This window comes from Protopterus annectens, chromosome 1.part0 (genome assembly GCF_019279795.1).
Source record: "Protopterus annectens isolate FY-2018-M chromosome 1.part0, PAN1.0, whole genome shotgun sequence".
In the NCBI taxonomy this organism is placed as follows: domain Eukaryota; kingdom Metazoa; phylum Chordata; order Ceratodontiformes; family Protopteridae; genus Protopterus; species Protopterus annectens.
Window position 1 is genome coordinate 1,809,659,655 of NC_056725.1, and position 26,553 is coordinate 1,809,686,207.

Consider the following 26,553-nt stretch of genomic DNA (forward strand, 5'->3'; position numbering starts at 1 on the left):
AGGTAAAGTCCTGTAAACAACTTGTTAGTCTGCAGTGATAAATAATATGAAGAGGAAATGCACAGAAAGGAAGTTGTAACAGCCCAACGAAAGAATCTGTATTTTATTTATTTGTGAGGAGCTGCAGTGATAAATAATATGAAGAGGAAATGCACAGAAAGGAAGTTGTAACAGCCCAACGAAAGAATCTGTATTTATTTTATTTATTTTTGAGGAGCTGCAGTTTGAGGTTACATTTGAGTTTGTAAGCGACAAAGTTGTGGTCCTAGAATTGAAAAGCTGTGCTCTGTACATTGACGCCCAAAACACGGCTACAGAATGTTTGTTCCTTAAAGCTTTAGGAAATTATTCTGATGGTATGTTACCAAGCTAGGTTGAGGGTTTCTACTTTTTAATGTCAGCCGTGTATCCAATAGGTTGCCATGTTTGTGTTTTGAGTTCTTGGATCATGTTTTGGTTGTGTGAAAACTAGTTTTCATTCATTAGAAATGGCCTGTAAAGTTTGCAGCGGCATCAAAACAACAATGATGATTTGAAGGAAGGCCATATTCAAGTGGTGAGAGAATTTCTTTACCTGTTACAGATCTTGCAGTAGAAGAGAGAATTGAAATCCTCCTAGCCTCAAAATATTTAGTTTTTTTTCTGTGTATTTTGTCTAAAGTCCTTTATCTTCCTTGCTTTTAACTTCAGCAAGGATTTCTGAAGTTCTTGCTCTTTCTGCTGAATCCCCTCGTCTGTTCTTGGTCTGTCACAATCTATCCTACTTTCGGCAATTAGTGTACTGGCTCACCAGATACCCTCCCCGTTGTATGTCAGTATTCATCCAGTGTGAATGAATATTTGAGCAATGCTGACTTCGTATTAAAAGAACGTAACGTTTCACAAAGCTTATGTGAAAGTTAAATTTTCAAGTTAAATATTCAAGATTGTTTCACATGTATTAACGAAAAGGTGCTAAAATGAGGTTATGGAAACCGTGCCAGTGAGAGATTTTTCTTTAAAAATGACAGAGGGCCAAATCTGTTACAATTGTTAAGCAATTTGTTCACAGAAAGGATTGCTTATCTAAACACAGCATCTTCCATAGTTTGAGTGAATTGCTGAAAACAATTTGCAAATTCAACTGCTAGGGGCAATATTTGGAACAATGTATCTATTTCTCTCTCTCTTACACTCATCTCAAGACAAGCTGATAAGGCTTGTCCACAGCTACCCTTCTGAAAAAATGCTAAAATTATTACAAACCGGACTCGCCTAAAGTCCCCTCCCATGTGATACTGAAAGCTCATAATAATACTAGACCCAAAAGATACACAAGACACTTTTTAATGGCTCCACTACACAGCTCATGCGGACCCAAACTTATGTTGTGTATTCACAGCCATGCAGTTTTAATCAGGAGTTTGTATCAACTTGTGCTATAAAGCCAAAGGGTAGAGCAGGAGAAAAAGGTTGCAAAGCAGCCTTTCTAATTTTATCTGCTGACCTAAAAGTCTGACTTGCCAGGCGTTTGAGTCTGCATGTGCTATTCTTTCAGTACAATTGTGTTACATTTGGCCACATTAATTATATGCATGATGTCACTGCCTAATATGAATGGCATGTTAATCATGCCTCATTTCATATCCAACTTTTCATGCCAATCACCTGAGCCACACCCACTCCTGTGCAGAACTGAAGGTGAGCCAGTACACTACACTATTGCCGTACTTTTAAGCCTGAAGTTGCAGCCCAAACAAATTGAAATCACTTTGTACATCTTCCTATATTCTTTCCAGCCGCCTTGAACCATTGGCTGTTGCACAGTAACATTACATGGACAGATCCATTAGCATCTGGGTTTCTTGACAGCTTTACATGTATGAGCTGTAAGGACAGGAAAGAGCTTTGCCCACAGTCATTTAATTTTTGAATCTTCAGTTTTGCATATAACTGGTCATAACATCAGTATAAACTGTAGTACATATGGTGAAGACTTGGGAAAGTGTAGACCGCAAGAACTCTGCTTTTATTTATTTATTTTTTCCTCTCTTTTGAAGCAGCTTCTTTGTCACCTAAGGAGTCCTGTAATTTGCAAAGATTTTCTGTGTGTGACCCAGCAATCAAGGGATCACAAGCCTTTATTGCAAAATGCATTGATTTATACGGAGATGATTTGGCAAACATTTTTTTTCTTTCATAATAAAATAAAAGCGCATCTTTGACATCCAGATCCAAGTAATATTTTCTTTTTGATTTTTAGGTGATGTCACTGCTCAAATAGCTTTACAGCCTGCTCTGAAATTCAATGGAGGTGGACATATCAATCATACCATTTTCTGGACCAATCTTTCTCCTAATGGTGGTGGGGAACCTGAAGGTTAGTAGAAATTTAAGAATTAAGACAATTGTAATTTTCCCCCTCTATGTGCATTTTGTCTTTGTGTCTGTTGACCATCATGCCTGCTTCTATTGGTTTTGAGCCAAATTCATCTCCCTACACTGGGAAGATTCACCAGTGTTAGGTGCAGGAGCTGACTAGAGAGACCTCCATCCAAGAGACCATGGAGGTGGTTTTGCCTTTGTAGACCGCTCTGCAATGAGGATGTTTTGTAATGAAAGCCTTAATCCCTTCCTTGTTGGCTGACATGAGCACCTGCATCACTGTGGGTGTCGTGTGCCTTCCCCATCAGTATATTTTCCAGCTACAGTCTAATGACTGTTACTGTCACTTGCTTGGGATTGCTAACCTCTCAAGTCCTGACCAATTTCGGTGCCACACAAGCCTCCCCTTGAGTGGTAGTGACTGACCATCCAAATGCTACCACTCCCCCCTCTCCTAGGATGAGTTAGCCAGCATTGACTTAACACTCCCACCCTCTTCTGTCTGTTTACATTGCCAGATTTGCTACCTGGTTTATAGTTCAATCTTTACTTGAATGATACAGTGTTGAGCTAGGACAACTGTGTTTTGTACTGTGCATGTAGTTTATCTTGGTAATCAAAGCTGGCATTTATGTGCTATGCACAAGAAATGTTTTTGCTCTAGTTTGGCATTGAAGTTAACTGTGATTATGCAACATTGTTTTGAATTATTAAATTGACTTTAGTTTGAGGGGTTATTGTAGCAGATTAAGCATCTTGTGCTTCTGGGCATCAGGATCACTCATCTTGCTTTTCAGCAGTTGTTAAAGACTTCTGGAGTCCTTTTATATGATAGAAAGGGAAGATACAGTGGATATAAAATGTACCAACCCCTGTTAAAATGCCAGGTTTTTGTGATATTAAAAAAAACTGAGACCACAATAAATCATTTCAAAAATTTTCCCACCTATAATGTGACCTATAACCTGTACAATTCAATTGGAAAAACAAATCTGTTGGGGGGAAAAATATAAAAATAAAGTACAATAAGCTGGTTGCATAAGTTTTCACACCCTTAAACGAATACTTTGAAGCACTTTTGAATTTAATTACAGCATTCAGCCTTCTTTGGTAGGAGTCTATCGGCATGGCACATATTGACTTGGCAATATTTGCCTACTCTTCTTGCAAAAGTGTTCCAAAACTGTAGATTGCAAGGGCATCTCTTGTGCACAGCCCTCTTCAGGTCACCCCACATATTTTCTTACGGATTTAGGTCTGGACTCTGGCTGGGCCATTCCAAAACTTCATTTTCTTCTGGTGAAACCATTCTTTTCTTGATTTGGATGTATGCTTTGGGGGTCATTGTTGTGTTGAAAGGTGAAATTCCTCTTCATCTTCAGCTTTCTAGCAAACACCTGAAGGTTTTTGGGTCAGAAGTGACTGGTATTTGGAACTGTTCATAATTCCCTCCACCTTGACTAAAGCCCCAGTTCCAGCTGAAGAAAAGCAACCCCAAAGCATGATACTGCCACCACCATGCTTGACTTTGGGGATGGTGTTCTTTTGGTGATGTGAAGTGGTGTTTTTGCGCCAAACGTACCTTTTGGAATTGTGGCTAAAAAGTTCAACCTTGGTCTCATCAGACCACAACACATTTTCCCACATGCTTTTGGGAGACTTTATGTATTTTGCAAATTCTTGCCGGGCCTGGATTTTTTTCTGTGTAAGACCAGGCTTCCGTCTTTCAACCCTACCCCATAGCCCAGACATACGAAGAGTAAGGGAGATTGTTGTCACATGTAGTACACAAACAGTACTTTCCAGAAAGTCCTGCAGCTCCTTCAGTGTTGCTGTAGGTCACTTGGCAGTCTCTCTGACCAGTTTTAGTCTCGTCTTTTCATCAATTTTGGAAGGACGTCCAGTTCTTTGCACATCACTGTTGGTCCCACATTTTCTCCACTTTTAATGACTGTCTTCACTGTGTTGCATGATATATCCAATGCTGTGGAAATTTTTTTGAACCCTTCTCCTGACTGATACCTTTCAACAGTGAGATCCCTATGCTTTGCAAGCTCTCTGTGAACCATGGCTTTTGCTGTAGCAGGCAACTGAGTAAATGTCAGGAAAATCGTACTAGGACTGCTGAACTTTATTTGGGGTTAATCAGAGTATCTGTAATTGATGGCAGGTGTGTACCCAAGAAGTCTGAATGCTGTAATTAAATCAAAGGGTGCTTCAACAAAGTATTAGTTTAAGGGTGTGCAGTATCTCTCAACCTCTTAGAGCAAAAAATCTGGACAAAGCCCAAAATGATGGGACAAATAGGGACAGATTTTAAATATTGCTCTTACAAGCTTAGAAAGTTGATACAATAATAGGTTTTGCATTAGCACGAATTTTCTGAAGGATGTGGAGTCTTGAACGCAAATGTTTGTCATTTATTTAATTACTTCAATCCTTGGCTATTTCCCAGAAAAGTACAGATTTTAGGAGGAACACACCAAAAATGTGGACATTGTGAATCTGTACAGTTGAGAGGTATGGACTGTGCACACTTATGCAACCAGCTTATACTTTTTTATATATTTATTCCCCTGACAGATTTGTTTTTTCAATTGAATTGTACAGGTTATAGGTCACATTAAAGGTGGGAAAAGATTTGAAATTTTATTCTGTGGTCTCTTATTTTTATCACAAAAACCTGGCATTTTAACAGGGCTGTGTGCACTTTTTTATATTCCACTGTCCCTTAAGTATAATGACTGATCAGAATTTGATTTTCCAGCCCCTACAACAACTCTTTCAGCATTTGGGTGTGTCACAGCCTGTAACTTGCATGTCAGCCATCCTGCTGCTACCCCCAAGAAAGCAGATTGCATGAAGTTCTTCTAGTGTGCAAGTTTTGATGCGCTCTTTCTAGATCTGACCTGATAGCTATTGCTTGGTTAACCCAGCAGCTACTAAACATCTGGTTTGTCCCAGTCCCTCCCCTCCTGACAAGGATGAGAAAGATTTTGATAAGTGTTTTTTTTTTTTTTTTTTTTTTTGGGGGTATTCTTCTGCAGCACATTTTTTAAAATTCTTAGCTGTCAAGCTCATGTTAGTTTATGCTTGCCCCATTTGAACTTGGGGAATGTTATGGCATCTTTCTTCTGAGGGAAACAAACTAGCACTTTGTGTAACAAAGCTGAAATGTCAGTCCTCCCTTGGATAGAAAGTATTTGGGCCATCTGCCGCAGAGGTCCGTGGTGTGATGAGAGAGGTAAGCTAATTCAAGGTATCTTATCAGATTTTCAACCTTTCATGTTTGCTGATGGATTTAAGGCTACCCCTGCAGTCTTTTTTCATATGAAGAAAAAAAAAAAAAAAAAAAAAAAGTAAACTTCAACTCAGCAAGCTGCTGGTAAGCAAATATTTAAAAAGCAATGACAAGGAGGTTCCAAAAAAGAGGAACAAAGGACAGACTAATGAGCCTGAATGATTATCTGTGAGAAGACTCCTTCAGTTTCCACCTTGGCAAACCCTTCATCCTTCCCGAAGGTTGAAACCTCAATTTCTTCCCCCCTGTCTCTACCCCACCAGTCTGTGTGTGTGTCTTTACTTGGCAGTAAACAATTTAAGACAGATGGGTTATATCAAGGTTACAGATGGCAGTGGAAGTCTGTTCCTCCTTTTTGAAGATTTCCTCCTAGTCTTCCAGACCAAACTCCTTTTGCTCCTGTCATTCAGCATCTGATTCTTGAAGTGATGGAAGCTACCCTTTCTCCCCTATTAGAAGGGTTTTATTCAGGAATGTTTCTAGTACCAAAGAAAGATTCTTGGAGATCTGTAGGGGGTGCCTTTGGTTCTCTCTTGTGTGGTCTTCTACATGCTGGCATGGCATATTCTCCAGTTTAAAGCTTGCTTACCCTTAACCACTCTTGGCCTCTGTTTGAGGTCCAGTAACTTCTGAAGGGCATCCTTCATATCAGACCCCAGAGAAAGCCTATTCTTGTTCCTTGGAATCTTGGTTTTGTTCTTGAAAAATTGACTCCGGCTCCTTTTGAACCTGTTGGTTCAGCTTCCTTGTAACTTTATACTTGAAAGACTTGTTCTGTTGTTGGCTCTTACTTAGACCAGTAGTGTTGAGTTGCAGGTTCTTATGGCAATTACTCCTTTTTTAATTTTTAATTTTAGTCCAGGTGTCTCTTCATACTAATCTTTATTTTATGCCTAAGGTGGTTAATGAGTTGGCTGTTAATCCGTTATTTCAACTTCCCTCCTGTTTTCCTTGCTTCTCCACACTTTGGACCTACAGACAGCACAGATTGTATTTGGATAAAACAAAGGTATTTGTAAATCTGAGCAACCTGTTTTTTTTTTTTTCATCCCAGATCTTTGGGTTTATTTCCATGCTAACCATCTCCTCCTGCATCTCCGGCCACTTCCTTTAATTCCTTTCATAGAAAATGTTTCCATCTGTAAAGGCTCATTCTGCTAGGGCATTTGCCTCTTCATAGGTTCATAGGTTCATACCAGGCTATCTGCCCGAGGGCATTTACAAGCCTAGCCCATCGTTTTGTGGCTTATGCCACCCCTTTAGTATGGGGAACTATACCCATTACATTTTGCCAGGGGTATTCTGTATGGGCTTATAGAGGGCTGTTTTGTGCCTTCCTCCTCCCAGTCCTAGTCTTTGCTCTTGTATTCTGCCTTTAGTGAAGAATACTACAACAGTGATATGGAAGGACATAGTACAGTTATGTAAAATCTTACCATAACAGTAGATGTCCTGTTCTCTGCAGTATTTGCCCCCCCCACCCAGTTATGGCTCTAGCCCCGTCTTTTGTTACCCTCCTGGCCAAGGGGCTCTCTCCTCCTTTCCCTCCAGAATTTTTTTTCTTCTGGATGTACATGTTCTACAGTCTCGTTGGGGTATTTTGTTCCTCCTGGGGCAATTCTTTTCTGAGCATTTGTGACTATGTGAGGTATTGCCAGCTATGCCAGGACAAGTAGGGCAGTGGATGTGTGACGTGCTAGTATAGCTAGCTGGACGTTTGTAAAGAATTGTCATTTGTGTTGAAAAATGTTTGTAAAGCTGCTTGTGTTAAATGCACCAGCAGTGTGTCCTGCTGGACTGCACAGAAATACACCTGTATGTCAGCCTGTATTATAACTATTGAAATTTTAATACTGTAATAGAGGATATTGTAAGAAACGAGGTTAAGCTAGACTCCAGCTAACTTTGAAAAATAGTATGAAATTTTAAATTGCTTAATTTAGGCCATAAATTGCTTAATTTAGGCCATAAAGATTGTATCTTACAGTTCTGATTGCAGCCAGAGATGAAATGTTTGTGCTAGAGAATGGTCTATTAGCGCATATTGGAAGAGGGGAAGTGTTTTATTATTTTTTATGACTTCCAGAAGCTGCAGCAGATCTTGGCAAAGCTGTGTGTGCATTATTGATACATGTGCGAGTTTCTAGGTCACTTGCTAGGAAAGGGGTAGTATGGGAACCAGATGTCAGATGACCAGATATGTGATTTCATTATGTAATCCAGGGCAAAAATGATTTAATACTGGATGAGACTGAAGTCTCTGAGCAGTTTTTGGAACCCGACAAAGAAGGAAAACCACTCACCTACTTCATATTGTCTTGCTCTAGTAAGTGACCAGGGCATAGTAATTTAGATCAGTCGGGAAAATATAGTGATTAAGTACTGTTTTTTTTTTTTTTTTTTTTTGTATGTGTGAATCTGTTCATCTATGTGATTGAAACAAACTCAAACTCTGGTGTTTATTGTAAGTAGATATTCCATATTGTCATGTTCTTATTAAATATATTTAAACCTTTCATTGTGGCTGGTTCTTCAGATAATATTTCAACCTTTGAGAGTACTTGTAGTTGGCGAATTTGTGGCAACTCCTGAAAGGCTTACTGCATTGGCCAAACACTACCTTTGGTATTGATATTAATTGGGTACCTTTATAAGTGCTTGGTGGCAGTGTAACTACCTTATAGTCTGGGCAGAAGAGGGGCATAGCTAGTAAATCAGTGCCAGTCTTTCCCAAGTGTGTCAGCTGCTTGGAGCAGGGACACAGAGCATTGGTTTCAGAGAGGTGGAGAACTTGGCTTCAAAACTATTGAGGACTCAGCTCTACAGCTGTGCCATTGGGGAACTGGAGAGAGAGAAACTGGAGGGAGAGAAACCCAGACCCTGGACTGAGTGTTCCTTTTGTGCTCTTAAGGGAAATTGTGCTGGATGCAGAAAAATACTGGAAGTACTGTGTGTGTGTGTATTTCTGTTACAAGTGAATGTCCCTCTCCAGTGTCTGTGGTGAAGATTCAGACTCCTTGATTACTGGGTCAGAGAGGGGACATCACGGTATTTGCAGCCATACATCGCCTTTATGTCCTACGCGGAGAGCATACACGTGATTATATGGTGCCTATAATATCCAAAGGGTTTTGTTATACTGATCGGATGTTGGGCTAGCCTTGGCAGGAGATCCCTTTTAGTGAAGAGAGTGACTTCCACTGTTAAGATTTGACACAACTGTACTTAAGGAAACCTTAAGTGGTTTCAGACGAGCTATCCATTGCCCTGTCTTTCGAGTATCTAAAAATGAGGGAGTAAGGATACTTATTACGTTTGTGTCTGATTTTGACAGAGCAGAATCTTTCAGACACTTTGATCTTTTCTTTTGAAAGTAATTAAAGGAAAACTTGTGTCAAAACAGAACCTGAAAGTACTGGGGACGAGGGCCCAAGTTTTCTAGTGTACTAGAAAAGTTGCAGGAATAACTGATCTTCGTGTTTCACTGTTGCAGTCATTACATTTGGGTTATCCTGCTGGCAGGTTGCCCTCAGTCGGCCTGAATTCCAAAGTCTTGGGTCCTGCGTCTGTTGCTGTCGCCTCTTCCCTGACGTCAGGTCGTCAGGGGTATAAAAGATGCAGCCGACACCATTTTATTTAGTCTTTCTTGCCATGCAGTGCCCAAAGCAAAAGCAGTTTGCAAGTGCTGGTCAGCTGACTCCTGAGATTTTTGTTTAGTTTCAGATCCGAAGTCTTCATTAAAAGCCAAGTATCCTGTTGGGGAAACTTTTTTTTTTTTTCTTGCTCCAGACCGATGTCAGAAAAAGTTAATAATTGTATTTCTTGTGGGAAGCAAATACCTCCTAAGGACTTTCATTCTTACTGTATTCCTTGCCGAGGCTCTGACCACGACGTTGCTAGTTGTAGGTTTTGTGCTAGATTTAACCAACGCACTAAGCATCGGTACGATTTTGCATTAAGCTATTTTGGGCGAAGATTTAATTGTACAATGTCAGATAGCCATCCGACTACTGGAGTTCACAAAAAATGCAAAAAGAAAAGGACCGGCAACCGAGGCAACGAAGCTTCTAAGCAAGTCGTCTGTTCTTAGTGAGGCGCTTTCACAGCCCTTGACGCCCGCTACTTTAGAGTCGCAGGCCACTACAGACTCCCACGTCGGCCAGGCCGCAGGAAGCTCAAGGTATTGGAGCCTCTGAGACTATTCCCTCAGATGGGTCTGGAGCCGCTGAGCAGGTATCTGCTTCTGAGGGTGTATTCAGACCTAAACAGTTATATATTAAACTGGCTACAGCTTCTCCTCCTGAGGACTACTCTTTTTGGGGAAACCTTGCATACCATGAGGGAGCACTTCCACTGGGAGAGCCAAGATTTTTCAGAATCTAAGAAAAGGCTCAGACTTCCTTTTACTACCTTAACACAGGCCTCTAGCTATTCTACCTGTGTTTTGACATTGTAGATGTGTTCTCTGAGTGTAGTCCGACCCCTGACTCTCTACCTCCAGCTCCTGTTAAGCCGGACAGATACTACAGGGTCCCTGACTCTCATAAATTCCTTTTCAAAAACCCTTCTGCAGACCCAGAAACTATTTCTCAGGGCCCAAAAGGGGTCAAGGGGTCTACTGCAAAAAATCCTACCCCCCTCTGATAGGGATTCCAGGGCTCTGGATAGATGGGGGGAAAAAAGGTTTACACATCTACTACTTTGGCTAGAAGGGCCTTAAATTGCCAGTTTCATATGCTCAAATATCAGCAAAATATCATGACACTGCTTAAACAGAAAATGATGGCAAATTCTGAATGTGCAGAAAGCAAAGAAATGCAGGATTTATTGCATGCAGCTGAACAAGTTGGAAAGCATACTTTGCAATGTGGGTTTGATTCTCTGGTGGCCTCCTGCAAGGCCGCTGTTATGGGTTCTGTCATTAGGAGGCATGCTTGGTTAAAGGACCAAAATCTGCCTGACCATGTTAAAGCAAAATTATTAGATGCTCCTTTACAACATGATACCTTGTTTGGTGTTAAGGCAGAAGAGGTGTTAAAGAAAATGGAGGACTAAGCTAAATCTATGCAAACTGTTAAGGATTTCTTACAGGTACAGCCACCTAGATTTTAGCAGACACTGGTCTACAAAGAATTGGTCCTTTCCAGTCTCAGACCTCAAAGGGGCAGATCCAGACGCCCTAGAGGCAGATCACAGCCGCAAGGATTCTACAGGTCTAAGCAGTGGAGTGCTTCTACCTCTAAAGGTGGAGAGGACAAATTGCAATCATACAGGAAACAGTCCCAATGACTTCCCCCTGCCTGCGCCAAGCACTTGTCTTCTGGCAGCACCCTTGGGGGGGAAACTAGCACTTTTTTCTCAAAATTGGCACATTATAACACAGGACAAATGGGTTCTAGACAGTGTCACAAGGCTACAAGTTTCATTTCCATACCCTGCTAAGGGCAAACTGTTGGCCAGACCTGCCAAAAAATCAATGGACAGAGGCTCAAAAAAAGTTGCAGCTCTCATGGACATGATGGCTATTCAAGTACTACAGCAAGAGCAGGGACAAGGATTCTGTTCTTGGTACCCAGAAAGGACAAACCATGGAGACCAATACTGGACCTGTCTATTCTAAACACTTTCCTGAATATACCAAAATTCAAGATGTTGACCCACAGCAGCTTCTGCCCATGCTGGGCAGCAAGACTTTGCTCGTGACTTTAGACCTAAAAGAGGCATACTTGCATGTCCCAATCAATCATGCAGACAATACCTCTGATTCCAGGCTGGCTCAAAGCATTACCAATTCTCTGCACTGCCCTTTGGCTTATCTACTGCGCCCAGGGTCTTCACAAAGTGCCTGGCACCAGTAATTGCTTACTGCAGACAGAGGAATACAGATATATTCTTACTTGGACGACTGCCTCATACAAGCAAAGAACAAGGACATTCTACTACAGCTTCTGACTTTTGTGATAAGACTCTTAAAAGGCCTAGGGTACACAGTCAACAAAAAGAAATCAAAACTGGTACCCTCTCGAGATAATATTCCTGGGTGCAAGCTTAAATACAACTGCCCAGATGGCTTATCTCACTCCAGCCAAAGGCAACTGACTACCTATTTCAAGGAAATGGCAACAAAGGCCCAGTTATCTGCAAGAAAATTTCTGCAGGCTTTGGGCTTCATGGCATCTTACTAATTCCATATGCAAGACTACATATGAGGAAAATTCAATGGTACCTAAAGTGTCTGGACACAACATTGTCACAGCCTGGAAACAATGATTACTCTACCTACCTGCAACAGGAATTTCGATGGGCAAAGGCTTGTCACCAAAACAAGGGACAGCCATTTCACTACCCCCAGCCAGGCAGTGCCTAACGACAGATGCATCAGATTATGCTTGGGGGGCACACATGGCAGGAAGAGGCATTCAGGGCACCTGGTCCACAAACCAAAAACATCTACATATCAATCAAAGATGCTAGCTGTTCAAAATGCCCTGACAGCCTTCAAGGACCTACTTCGTCCGGGACAACTACTGATAGACAGAACACCACGGTTATGTGGTACATAAACAAGCAGGGGGCACTCATTCTTACCCCCTGTGCAGACTAGCCATGGCTTTATGGGACACAGCATTGACTTACCAGGGTCATCTGCAGGCACAATTCCTGCCAGGAAAGGAAAATACTCTGGCAGACAAACTAGGCAGAAACCTCATGGATCCCCACGAGTGGCACCTGGATCCACAAATGGGGATGCCCAGACATAGCTCTAGTTGCCTCTCAAAACAATCAATTAAAAAGATTCTGCACAAGGACTTATCACAGACCAGCTTGGAAAGTGGATGCCTTATCTTTCAACTGGACAAACCTATCAGTATATGCCTTTCCTCCACTGCCTCTCCTCCCCAAATTACTCCTAAAGTTCAGGCAGGAGAAACCAAAAATGATTGCCCCAGACTGGCCACGCCAGTACTGGTATCCAATCTCAAGAAACTTGTCCCAATGCCCAGCCTGGACCTTACCTCAAATACCTAATCTACTATCCTAGCAAAACGATCTGATTCTGCACAGCCAACTCGGGACCCTAAACCTGACAGCATGGCGGATAATGTAGCCATATAAAGCACACCTCTCAGTAAAGCTGTGATGGATGTCATTTTGGAAGCCAGAAGGCCTAGTAGTAGAAAATCCTATGCTGGGAAATGGAAGAGATTTTGCGCTTTGAACAAAGCTCAAAAGAGCTGATACAGCTGTACCTAATATTCTTCAGATTTTGCAATACTTAACTGAGATGCTGGACAAAGGCCTGTCTTTTTTTTCATAAATTAAAATCCATGCCTCTGCCATTTTTGCTCATTACAATACAGAGCCACCAATCACCTTCCCCCCCCCCCCCCCCTCATCCTTTAAGGCAGTACCTCAGAGGAGCCAAAAACTTAAGGCCTCCAAGGAGAACGCCAATACCTGCATGGGACCTCAACTATGTCTTGGAAAATCTCACCTTACCTCCTTTTGAACCAGCTGCTACTGCGGACATAAAGTTCTTATCTTGGAAAGCAGCTCTGCTGCTAGCAATAACTTCTGCAAGACAAGTTTCAGAGCTACTGTCTCTCATGGCTGTGGAATCCTTTATCATTTTCTATCCAGACAGGGTCTCTCTGAGAACAAACCCTACATTTATGCCTAAGGTGGTATCCAGTATTGCCCTTAATCAAACAATTAATTTGCCAACCTTTTATCCAAACCCACAGAACAAGGGGGAGACAATTCTGCATTCTTTGGACGTACACAGACAACTTAGATTCTACTTGGACAAAAGTTTTTAGAAAGTCAGAGCAATTACTAGTGGCATATGCCACATCACCACAAGGAAAAGCCATCTCCAAGCAAACTATTTCAAAGTGGATAGGTCACTGCATTCGTTTCTGCTACTCACAGTATGGCAAACCAGTGCCTAAGGGCATTAGGCCACATTCAACCAGAGCTGCAGCCACTTCTGCAGCCTTTCTCAGGGGTGTACCAACCAAAGACATTTTGGAGGCTGCTATTTGGAGTTCAGTGCATACCTTTACAAAACCTTACAACCTGCCTCTTTACTCTAAATCCAGGGCAGGCTTTGCCACTGCAGTTCTGCAGATCCTCATAGCTGCTCCTAATGCTGTTTAGCTCCAGCCCCCCCCCCCCCCCACCATAGCTTTGAGTCTCAACCCAAATGTAATGACTGCAACAGTGAAACCCGAAGAACATAGTACAGTTGTGTACACTTACCATAAATGTAGATGTTAGTGTATTCACTGTTGCAGTCCAGGTTATCCTCCCGCCATCCCCCTAATTGTTGCCGGAACTTATCTTTACTTCTCTAATCTATACAACCTATGTGGTGTATTTGCTTATAGATGAAGATAAAGCTTATTTTGGTGCATGTATGTTTTACTTGCATAATTTTAGCCTGCCTTTTTGGGGGCATCTGACATCTGGGGCAAGAGACTAATGGCGTCGGCTGCATCTTTTATACCCCTGATGACCTGATGTCAGGGAAGAAGCGACCGCAACAGACGCAGGACCCAAGACTTTGGAATTCAGGCCGACCTGCCAGCAGGATAAGCCAAATGTAATGACTGCAACAGTGAATACACTAACATCTACATTTATGGTAAGTGTACACAACTGTATTGTACTAGCATGGAGTTTTGAAGCCTATGAAGTCTGAAACAAATGTTTATCATATGGTGACTGCAGTTTTCAATCCTATACCAGAAAACCACGGAGTTGACAAGAATCGGACCAAAAATTAAGTGAAATTTGAAGACATTCTGCAACGTCTGGGATGGTTTAGTTCTATGCCAATAAGTAAAGATGCAAGAAAATTCTGTGTCCTTATAAGGTTTACAGTACAGTATCCTTAAGAATACAATACAGTGGCAACAGGACTAGCTTACATGTACAGGCACCTTTCTTTGAACACAAGTGAGATAAATTGGAGAGAATGGAAGTGTGTGATACAAAAGATGAAATGAACTCCTCATTCTGGTATTACAGTGGAAAATGGATGCCACTATGTTTAATGAAACAAACCACTTGCAGGCTCCCCTTTTGACAGAAGTGGCAAAGACTACTTTCCATGTTTAGTCTGCATGTATTTCCTTACCCAGCATGAGTTTTTGCTGGTTGCCCCAGTTTTTTCCCATATCCCAAAGACTTGCTATAAGTGAATTGGCATTTTCCATTGCCTTTAGGTATGGAAGTCAGGTGTTTGTGTGTCTGCTCATTCAACATTAGTTCCTCTACCTTGCACCTAGTTATAGCTAGGCTGGGCTCTGGCTCCTCTGCAACCCTGAACTGGATTAAGTGGATAATCCCAAGAGTGAATGGTAGATGGGTTAGTTGTTGAATGGGCAGAATTTTAAGGTATCAGGAAGGTCTACACAGTGTTAATGAGAGCAAGGAAGTTGCTGCAGAGTTTATTTGCACTAAAGTAGCTTAAATCAAGGTAACTTGCAGATTGCAGAGACTTTGCAAAATTATTTGAACCCATCACCATTGGTAAACCTAGTGACAGATTTTATAAAAATGTGCAGCTGATTGTGTAACCGACAGATGTGCACACATTAGTAGAACCTAGTTTGGAAGGGTTTTGGTTGAATATGCAAGAGAACTTTGTATGGAGAGAGGGAGAAGGTACATATAAAGGCTTTCTTTAGATAGAAAGCTTTAGGTATTGAAGTTTCTGGTGTTTGTAGAAGCCAATGCAAATGTGTGTCAACTGTTTAGTTTTCTGTTAATAAGGCAGTTGGTAAACATTCCTAGAAGAGTGTTTTATCTTGAGTGTGTGTTCTTTTAAGGACAATTGGTGAAAAAAAGCCAAAGGTATTACATGTTTATCAGATGTATAGATGGTAGTGTAACAAGCAGGACAATGTAGAAATGGACCTTAATTATGAGATGCAGACAGTGTGCCTGAAGTTAGAGGGATATTTTTGGATATGCACAAGATGACCAGAAAGTGCTGTAAAAGTATGAGGCACACCTCTGATAATGGCATGGATGAGACTGAAAACTAGAATTGGATACTATAGCAGCCATATTTTATTTCCATTGCTGATTTATAACTGTTTCTATATGTATTGCTGAAGTCTGAGGTAATTGACTTAAACTTGGGGCTAGCTTCTCTCAGGTTTATGATCAAGAAGATGCCAGCATTTTATAGTAGCAAAACTGATACATATGTATAGCTGAGCAGCCCACAACTGTTTGGCAGAGAAAGGGTATAGAAAATGTATTGGAACCTTTTTCAGAAGCTACTTACACGGGATATTTAAAAAAAAAAAAAAAAAAAAAAAAAATAGAACTGCGGGTTGCATGGGTCATGAAAAGAGGGACCCATATCTCTGCTTATACTGCAGCTGTGGTCATAGCTGGTACCGTTAATCACTGGTATGAGTTTTTATCAAATATCTGGTTGTCTCACCAAGTAAGATCTGTGTGGGAATGAACTGAGCAAGCCTTTAGACTGGCAGAAAGTATGGCAACTGCAGAGGCTTTGCAGTTACAAAGTGTGTACATGGTTGTTGTTTGGGGGAAGCTTCACGGTTGCTATCCATACTCTTTTTTTTTTAAGGAAAAAGGAAACTTGTCCGATTTGCTATAGGTATGCCGCAGTGTACTTCATCTGCATTTCATAGGCATTCAATAAAATGGCAGTGAGGCTGAGTAAAGGTGGTTAAACCCAGACCAGATTTGTAGATTTGGTGACTGTGTTCATAGCTAGATACTGAATGATAAGAGATGTATACTTAGGTTGAACAGTTCCACTATCCTTGGATAGATAAGGTGGACAGATGTGTAGCTAAAGGGTAATTTGCCCAAGGAGGAGACAAAGAACATAGTATAAGAATGCTAATGCCATGCAGAATCGCCTAAATCAAGGTGAAAGCCCAGACAGTTTCCTCACACTGTCCACATTTGAAATGCACAACTGATGCAGCAGAGCCGTGGATAGAAAACTGGTTTTATTGGAAAATCCCCTTGTAGTCCATCCATATAACTGAGAAGCCCATTTGTGCTGTGGAGGTACTATCTTGAGTTCAGAAAGTAATGTCAGTTTGGGAAGGAAGGAAACTGTAATGGTTGTGACCAGTAACCAGAAGTGATTTAGAGACCTAAACATTTGATCCACCATTAAAAAGATCTTTGCAGAACTGTACTTCATAGTGGCTAATCATGTAGCATGTTGAGTATTTTGGCATACTCCAGTGAATTACATGCAACACTCTGCATAGAAGGGGTGTGTGTGTAAGTTATATGTACGTAACATGTATACCTACACACTTATGGATGTATTTATGGGTTTGCTGCAACTGCCCAAGTCCTTGCTGCTAGAATCACTGCTGTAGACTTGGTGTATTACTGCTGCTCATGCTCAAACTCTGATATGTTCACGCAAATTGCAGCAGCCTCACAGAGAAAGGAGTTTCTGCACTTAGCATATTATTCAAATTAGAATCTGTTAGTGTGGTAGCTTTTGGGGGGGGGGTGTAGATTTTTTTTAGGTAGACTTGGGGAATTTTAGGGTTAGGGAGCAAAGGTTAAGGACTGCATGAGAATTTTTGGGTTAGAGGTAGAGCTATGCAGTTTACTAGAGTCAGGTAGTGGGAAGGCTAGGTTTGTAGTCCTAGGATGTCTAATTGACTGCCTTTATTTTTCCAGAGGAAATGCTTTTTTGTCAGTACTAGTTTCTAAATCTCTCCCAGCAGAAAATTTCCACAAGGACATGTCTGAAAATTCTCAGATTTTATGGCTTTATCTATCCTCGTGATCCCCTTTGCCAGACTCATTGGTTTCTCAAATCTCTGTGGTCCCAATTTCTTTGTCCTCTACTTTTCATGGTTTTTTTCCTCTGTTTTGTAGAGAGAACTCTTAGTCAAGTTCTGGTAAATGCCCCCCACCAGTTTTCTGATACCACAGACATTTCAAACTTCGTGTAGTATCCTGTTTCTCGGGGAGCTGAGGTCCAGGGGATTTGGTAGCTACATTTCAGACACAAATACATAAATCTAAAGGAGGTGATAAATGCTTTGCAGGCACTAAATTAACTTTGGCTTCCAGAACTTTTATCATTGTTACCAGACAACACCGTGGTAATTAATGTGGTACAAAGCTTGGGGTAACAACAACCAGAGCCTAACCCCTTTGTAGATTAGCCATGATTGTCTGGGATTTAACAATCTAACAGCTTAACACTGCAGATAATGTATATCCCATTCCATGCGAGCAGGACACTTGCAGACTCAGAGCAAATGCAGAATAGACTCACAAGTTGATGCTATAACTAAAGGTCCAGGAGAATGCCCAGCTGTGTGAACCTTCCCTAGTAGATCTGTTTGCCTCCAGTATCTGCAGACTGCTAGATCAGTTCTGTTCCAGGACACCTTGCTAAAAGACTAGGAAGACTTATTCATTCTCTTGCTTGGGTAGCAATGTTCATATGTACTTTTCTTCTAAAGATCAAAAAGGAGTTGTCAAAAATGCTTCTGTTGACTGTTTTGGTCTAGACAGCATTGGTTCTCCCCTTCTCATGCATTTGGCCAGGGGCAGTAACCAAAAATTGCCTTGAATGGACTTGCTCACATAAGACAAGGGATTCTAGGACCAGAATCCAAAAGACTTGCTGTTGGTACAAGTGACTTACTGTGGTGTACGTCTGCTTTTATAGATGGTACTTGCACTGAAGCAAGTCACTTTAGAGAGCATTTTTTTATAATCTGGGCACTGCATTCATCCCAACATAATAAATTCTAAATTAACTTTTTCCATGAGGACTTGCCAGCAGGTCTTTTGAGGCAAAGAAGCCTGCTACTAGGAAATAATACTTGGCCAGGTGGAAGAGATTTTCTAATACAGAACAGGACTGCACCAAGCAGGGGCACCACTGGTTCTCCAGTACCTGTATGAATTGCTTAATTCAGACCTTGGACACATGTCAATTAAAACTACATTTCCCTGCCATTTTTGCTTGCCTGCCACTGAATCCCCCAACTTTTAACAATGGATGTTCTTAGTGTTTCACTGTTGCAGTCATTACTTTGGGTAATCTGCTGGCAGGTTGCCCTCAGTCAGCCTGAATTCCAAAGTCTTGGGTCCTGTGTCTGTTGTGGTCTTCTCTTCCATGATGTCAGGTCATCAGGGGTATAAAACATCAGCCGATGCCATTTTCTTCAGTCTTTCTTGCCGAGCGGTGCCCGAAGCAGAAGCATTTTGCAAGTGCCGGTTGGCAGACTACTGAAATAGTGAGTTTGAGTTTCGGAACCGAAGTCTTCACTAAAGCTAAGTACCCCGTTGGGGAAACTTTTTTTTCTTGCTTTTCACCGATGTCAGAAAAAGTTAATAATTGTATTACCTGTGGGAAGCAAATACCTCATAAGGATTTCCATTTATACTGTATTCCTTACCTTGGCCCTGATCACAACTTGCCTGGCTGTCGGTTTTGTGCTAGATTTAACTAACGCACTATTAAGCGTCTGTATATTTTTGCATCAAAGTATTTTGGAAACAGATTTAACTACCCAGAAATGTCGTCTGATAGCAATCGGACTACCGGAGTACATAAAAAAACGCAAAGAAAAGGACAGAGAAAGGCAGTCGAGATCCAAAACCGACTACAAAGCTTCTAAGCCAGTCACCGGTGCTCGGTGAGGTGCTTTCGCAGCCCCTGATGCCTGCTACCTTAGGCACTTTCGCAGCCCCTGATACCCGCTACCTTAGAGTCGCAGACATCTACAGACATCCATGTGGAGTCCAGCATGCCACAAGATACATCCGTCGGTCCAATACCTTGAGTATCTCCCTCAGATGGGTCCTGAGCCGCTGAGCAGGCACTGGCTTCTGAGGGTGTATTCAGACCTCAACATTTGTATATCAAACTGCCGACAGCTGCAAAACCAAACGACTCATGAGCCACATACACGGGCCTCTGCCGAAAAAGCAGATCAAAATGGCTGAAGACCTTATTACCTTGATCAGGGGTACCCATCCCCCCTCCAGATAAGAGGCCTAGGCAAGACACTGATTATGAATCTTCAGATCAGGTTTCAATTTCTGCTGATTCCTCTTCTGATCAGGAATTGTCTATACCTCCCTATGAGGATTCTGATGCTGAGGAGTCTATTCCATCTGCATCTCCTCCTGAAGATTATTCATTTGGAGAAACCTTGCATCCCTTGAGGGAGCATTTTCACTGGGAGAGTCAAGGCTTCTCAGAATCAAGAGGCTCGGGTTTCCTCCTTCTCCCTCATCACAAGCCTTTAGCCATTCCCCCTGTTTTAGACATTGTCAATGTGTTTTCGGAGTCGAGCTTGACCCCTGACTCCTTACCCCCAGCCCCCAGTAAGCCTGATAGATATTACAGGGTCCCTGACTCGCATACATTTTTATTTAGAAACCCTGCTGCTGATCTTCCTTTTCACAGGGCCCAAAGGGAGTTAAGGCCTCGACAGCAAAAGATCCTACACCCTCTGACAGATTCAAGGGCACTGGACAGATGGGGAAAAAAGGTTTTATACATCTGCAACCTTGGCAATCAGGGCCTTGACCTGTCAATTTCATATACTTAAGTACCAACAACATGTTATGGAGATTGCTGAAATAGAAAATGTTTATTTCAGAATGTGCAGAAAATAAAGAATTGCAAGAATTATTGCATGCATCTGCACAAGTTGGAAAGCATACTTTGCAAATGTGGTTTTGATTCTTTAGAGGCGTCCTGCAGGGCCGCAGTTACTGGATCTGTGATTAGGAGGCATGCCTGGTTAAAGGAACAACATTTGCCTGATCATGTTAAAGCTAAATTGTTAGATTCACCTTTACAGCATGATTCTCTGGTATTAAGGCAGAAGAGGTTTTAAAGAAAATTGAAGACAAAGCTAAGTCTATGCAAACTGTAAAAGACTTACAAGTGCAGCCACCAAGATTCAGTAGACACTGGCCTACAAAAAATTGGTCCTTTTCTGTGTCAGAGCTCAAAGGGGCAAATCAAGACGCCCTAAGGGTTCCAGATACCAGGTGCAAGACTCGTATAGGTCAAAGCAATGGGGCGCATCCACCTCCAAATCTGGAGGAGAATGCACAAACCTACAGAAAGCAATCCCAATGACTTCCCTCTGCCTACACCAAGCACTTATCTTTTGGCAGCACCCATAGGGGGAAAATTAGCACTTTTTGCTCAAAATTGGCAGTTAATAACCCAGGACAAGTGGGTACTAAACATCGTATCACAGGGATACAGATTCCATTTCCACACTCTGCCAATGGCAAATGGTTGGCCAGATCTGCCAAAAAATCAATGGGCAGAGGCACAGAAACAGGTTACGTCACTCATGGATATGAGGGCCAAAGTGTTTACTCAAGACTGCTCTTGGTAACCAAAAAGGACAAGGCCTGGCGGCCTATACTGGATTTATCGATTTTTGAACACCTACCTGGACATTCCAAAATTCAAAATGCTGACTTTGCAGCAGCTTCTGCCTATGCTGGGCAAGAATGCTTGGCTGGTGACTTTAGACCTAAGAGGCATACCTGCATGTCCCAATAAGACAGTCGTGCAGCAGATACCTCAGATTCAAGGCTGGCTTAATACATTACCAATTCTCTGCACTGCCCTTTGGCTTATCTACTGCACCCAGGGTCTTTACAAAGTGCCTGGCACCAGTAATTGCATTTTGCAGACAGAAGTATACAAATATATCCTAACTTGGATGACTGTCTCATTCAAGCAGAGAATAAGGACACTTCTTCGACACCTGGCATTTGTGAAAAGGCTTCTAACATGCTTAGGGTACACAATAAATGAAAAGAAATCACAACTGGTACCCTCTCAAAAGGTAACATTCCTGGGTGCAAGCTTGAATACAGCTGCCTAGATGGCTTACCTCATGCCAGACAAAGGCAACTGACTACTTACTTCAAACTGATGGCAACAAAAGCATAGTCTTCTGCAAGACAAATTCTGCAGGCTCTGGGCTTCATGGCATCCTGCATCCTACTAATTCCATATGCAAGACTGCATATGAGGAAACTTCACTGGTACCTAAAAAGTTTATGGAGTCAACATTCACAGTCTGGAAACAATGATTCCTCTCCTTCCCTGCCTGCAATAAGAGTTTCTTTGGTGGGCAAATGTCTGTCACCAAAACATGGGACGGCCCTTCACTCTACCCACTGCCAGCCAAACCTTAACGGACGCATCAGATTATGCCTGGAGGGGGGTCCACATGGCAGGAAGATGCATTCAGGGCATATGGGCACCAAAACAAATGCATCTACATATCAACCAGAAAGACATGCTAGCTGTTCAAAATGCCCTAACAACCTTAAAGGACTTACTTCATCCAGGGCAGCTACTGATAAAGACTGACAACACCACATTCATGTGGTATATAAACAAGCAAGGGGTCACACTCATACCCCCTTTGCAGATTAGCCATGGCACTGTGGGACACAGCTTTGACCTACCAAATGCATCTTCAAGTTCAATTCCAGCCAGGAAAACAGACACTCTGGCAGATGATTTAAGCAGAAACCTTATGGATCCCTAGGAGTGGAAACTAAATCCACAAGTTTTCAGCATTACAGAGAAATGGGGGAGCCCAGACATAGATCTATTTGCCTATCAAAATTATCAATTGAAAAGTTTCTGGACTTATCACAGACAAGCATGGAAAGTGGACGCTCTATCCTTCAGTAGGAAAAACCTATCCGTTTTCGCCTTTCCTCCTCTGCCCCTTCTACCCAAGGTCCTCCTAAGTCAGACAAGAGAAGCCAAAGATGATATTAATTGCCCTGGACTGGCCCTGCCAATACTGTTACCCAATCCTAAGAAAGTTGTCTCAATACCCAGCTTGGACCTTTCCTCAGACCACAACTACTGTCCCAGCAAATCGATGAGATCCTGCACAATCAACTACAGACTCTGAACCTGGCAGCATGGCTAATCATGTAATCATACAAACACCTCTCAGTAAAGCTGAAATGGATGTCATTTTGGAAGCCAGAAGGGCCTAGTACTAGAAAATATTGTGCTGACAAATGGAAGCGATTCTGTACTTGGAATCGAGCACAAGGAACTGATGCAGCAGAACCACATATTCCTCGGATATTACAATACTTGACTGAGATGCTTGACAAAGGCCTATCTTTCTCATCAAAATCCATGCCTCTGCCATTTCTGCTCATTACAGTACAGAGTCACCAGTCTTTTCTCATCCTTTAAATAAAGCAGTATCTTAGAGGAGCCAAAAATTTAAGGCCTCCTAGAAGATCACCATTACCTGCATGGAACCTCAATTATATGTTGGAAAAGCTCACCCTGCCTCCATTTGAACCAGCTGCTACCGCTGATATAAAGTTCTCATCATGGAAGACAGCTCTGCTACTAGCAATTACTTCAGAGCTACAGGCCCTCATGGCTGTAGAGCCTTTTATCATATTTTACCGAGACAGGGTGTCTTGAGGACAAATCCCACTTTTATGCCTAAGGTGGTTTCCAGTGTGGCTCTTAACCAAACAATTCGTCTGCCAACTTTTTATCCAAATCCATAGAACAAGGGGGAAGAGAATTCTGGATTCCTTGGACATACACAGACAGCTAAGATTCTACTTGAGCAGGACTAAAGCTCTAAAAAAAAAAAAAAAAAAAAAAAAACTGAACATTTACTAGTGTCATATGCTGCAGGATCAGAAGGAAAGGCTATTTCAAAGCAGACTATTTCAAAGTGGATAAGCCACTGCATCAGTTTCTGCTACTTACACCATGGTAAACCTGTGCCCAAGGGCATTAGGTCTCATTCCACCAGAGCTGCTGCTACTTCAGCAGCCTTTCTCAGAGGAGTACCACCCAAAGACATTCTAGAGGTTGCTACTTGGAGTTCTGTTCACACCTTTACAAAGCATTACCATTTGCCTCTTTACTCTAAGTCCAGGGCAGGCTTTACTGCTGCAGGGCCTTATAGCCGCACCTAATGCTGTTTAGCTCCAGCCTCCCAACCATAGCTTGTGGATTCTACCCAAATGTAATGACTGCAACAGTGAAACACTAAGAACATAGTGCAGTTGTGTACACTTGCCATAAATGTAGATGTTAGTGTATTCACTGTTGCAGTCCAGGTTACCCTCCCGCCATCCCCCTGACATTCTAAAGTTTATCTTTCCTTCTCCATCTTCTACAACCTGTGTGTGTGTGTGTGTGTGTGTGTGTGTGTGTGTGTGTGTGTGTGTGTGTGTGTGTGTGTCAAGAAAAAACTTGGCTGCGTGTTTTATACCAGATGACTTTACATGGAAGAGAAGACTGCAACCGATGCAGGACCCAAGACTTTGGAATTCAGGTCGACTGACTGCAACCTGCCAGCAGATTACCCAAATGTAATGACCAACCGTGAATAGACTGTAACATCTACATTTATGAAAGTGTACACAACTGTACTTTTTGCATATCAGTCCACCCTAGGAAAAAAAAGGTGTCACTGTCTTGGGGCCTGAATTTTGTTGTGGAAATAACTATCTCCTTTTGAACCTACAGCCAGCTGTTCCCTAAAATGTTACTCTGAAGACTGCTTTGCTTAGCCCTCTGACTTCTGCTAGATGGGTATGTGAATTATAGGCCCTTATGTCTACTCTCCATTCTTTGATCATTCAAAGATGGTGCGAGTCTTTGAATCAATCCTTCCTTTATGCCTAAGATCATCTCTGAATGAGCAGACTATTCATCTCCCTGTCTTGAATTTACCCTTAAGCAGACTAATCATCTCCCTGTCTTTTATCCTGACCTTAAGAATAAGAGGGAGACTATTCTTACTCCATCTGTAGACAACTTGGATATTTTAGATAACTAGATTTTCTAAAATCCTTAAGTTTTAACTATTTGCATCTTATGATGTCAGTATCTAAACAAACCATTTGTAGATGGCTGCTTCTGGCTATTCAGTTTTCTTGTACTATCCATGGCAGAAATCCCCCTCAGAATGTCTCCAGTTCATTCTGCTATAACTGTGTCCACTTCTGAGGCTTTTTGGAAAAGGGTAGATTCTAGATCTGATGTTACCTAAGCCATCCATCACCATAGGGTCTAGGATCCAATATTGGATCAGAGCCAGCAACATACTACAGATGGATCCAAGGCACTAGCTCTTTCCTTTCCTGTGATGCCCTGCTGCCCTCTGAACCGCAGATTTTGTTTGCCATGTATCCTGTGCATACTTGTATTCCACTGGTTCTAGCTAGATACGTGTTCTTTGCTTGTACCGTCAGTATAGTTTTTTTCTAGTGTAGTTTGGTGCTGTGAGTTATTTCCTGTAGTTTACCTCCCTTCCCTTAACTTAGTTTTTTGTTTTAGTTAATGGGTGTTTGGTTTTAGCACCTTTTTTTTTTCTTGTAACTATTTGGGCTGTAGTGTTGTTGCGTTTTAGTAGTTTAATTTAGTTTGAATTCTGTCTGATAAGACTTCTGGCTTTAGGAAATGCTCCTCGTGCGGTCGTAAAATGCCTAATTGTGATGCGCATGAGGAGTGCTTGTACTGTTTGGGCACAGTGCACCTTGAGGTTAAATGACATTTGTGCCACATTTAACCCCAGGGCTTTAGTGGAGCACCATAACAAACGCTGAAGGGTCTGGCCCAAGGGGGATCCTTCGTTTCACCCTCAAAGGCTTCCTCTTCCAATCTGAAGAGGGAAGATCCCTTCTCTCCAACCAGTTCCCTGCAAGATATTTAGGGAAAAGAGCTTAGTTTCTTACAGGAAATTTCTATTTTGCTTCTTATTTTTCTGTAAATAAGAGACTGTGTGCATGTGTGTAAACACTTGTCTGACAGCTTGCCCTCTTGACTCATTCCAACACTGCTTACTGGCATTCAGACCTCTTATTAGACTGCAGCATGGATACTTTACTCCAGTCCTGCTGGTACTTCTCCCAATGTCCCTAAAAAGAACAAATGACAAAATAGCGCCCTTGCCACAACTGTGGGCTTGGTGATTAGCGAGTCTGTAATGACCAACTATTGTTCCTCAGACAACTCAACCACTTCTGTGGTTCCCTCTGGTGTAATCCCTTTCAGCCACCATGGATAAGAGGGTCAGCCACATCCTTTACTGTTCCACTGCCTGATACAGGCATGGGAGAATCCTTGGCTTTGGGTCTCGGTGACACTCTGGGAGATCTGTCTTGGAGTAATCTAGGAAAGAGGCCTCTTGACAGTGCTGACGTTCCATCTCCTAGTCTCTCTTTCCCCAGGGTGTTACAAAAAAAGTTAGACACATGATAAAGACATGGTGCGTCTTAATAAATGCGATTTTCTTAGCTTAGCCAGGCAATTTTTAGAGGCTTTTAATCCTGGTGCTCAGCCTTAATAGAGGGCAGTATTGGTAAAGAAATTCCTGAGGAATATGTTGGAGGATTCTGGCACATGGCTGCTTGTCTTTCCTATTCCAAAGCCTGTATATCTGATTCTTAGGAAGCATAGTCCTCTGCACCATCTTTGGAGGAATTTTCCTTTTCACGCTATTTCCATGGTGACCTTTTTTTTTTTTTTTTCCTCCAGTATTGGAGACTGATTAAGGCTGCCTGTAATAGATTCAGCGCCTTCAGTCCCCAAAAAGGCCAGTAGACTGTGTAAAGTACCTCAAACTAATGTTTCACCTTGGATCAGACCCAGCTGCTATTTCCACCATTTCATTAGCTGAAAACTGTCTACTGGTAAATACAAGCCCTTCAGCTATAGATAAAGAATGCAAGGTATTGGACAGATTTGATAAGAGAATTTTCTCTTCCAGTTTAGCTTACAGAATTCTTAACTATATATTTATATATCTGTGTGTATGTATATGTAGTTTTAAAAACTTTCCCAAACCAAG

The 26,553-nt window shown here is 41.9% G+C and overlaps 1 protein-coding gene across 2 annotated transcripts in view; it reads left to right on the forward strand.

Annotated features, from left to right (window-relative positions):
- SOD2 (superoxide dismutase 2) overlaps positions 1–26,553 on the forward strand; it is a 204,740-nt gene that overhangs the window by 93,157 nt on the left and 85,030 nt on the right. For both annotated transcript variants that reach the window (XM_044069704.1, XM_044069700.1), the window contains exon 3: positions 2,243–2,359. In XM_044069704.1, the coding sequence (XP_043925639.1) occupies positions 2,243–2,359 (117 nt within the window). The remainder of the gene's footprint in view (positions 1–2,242; positions 2,360–26,553) is intronic.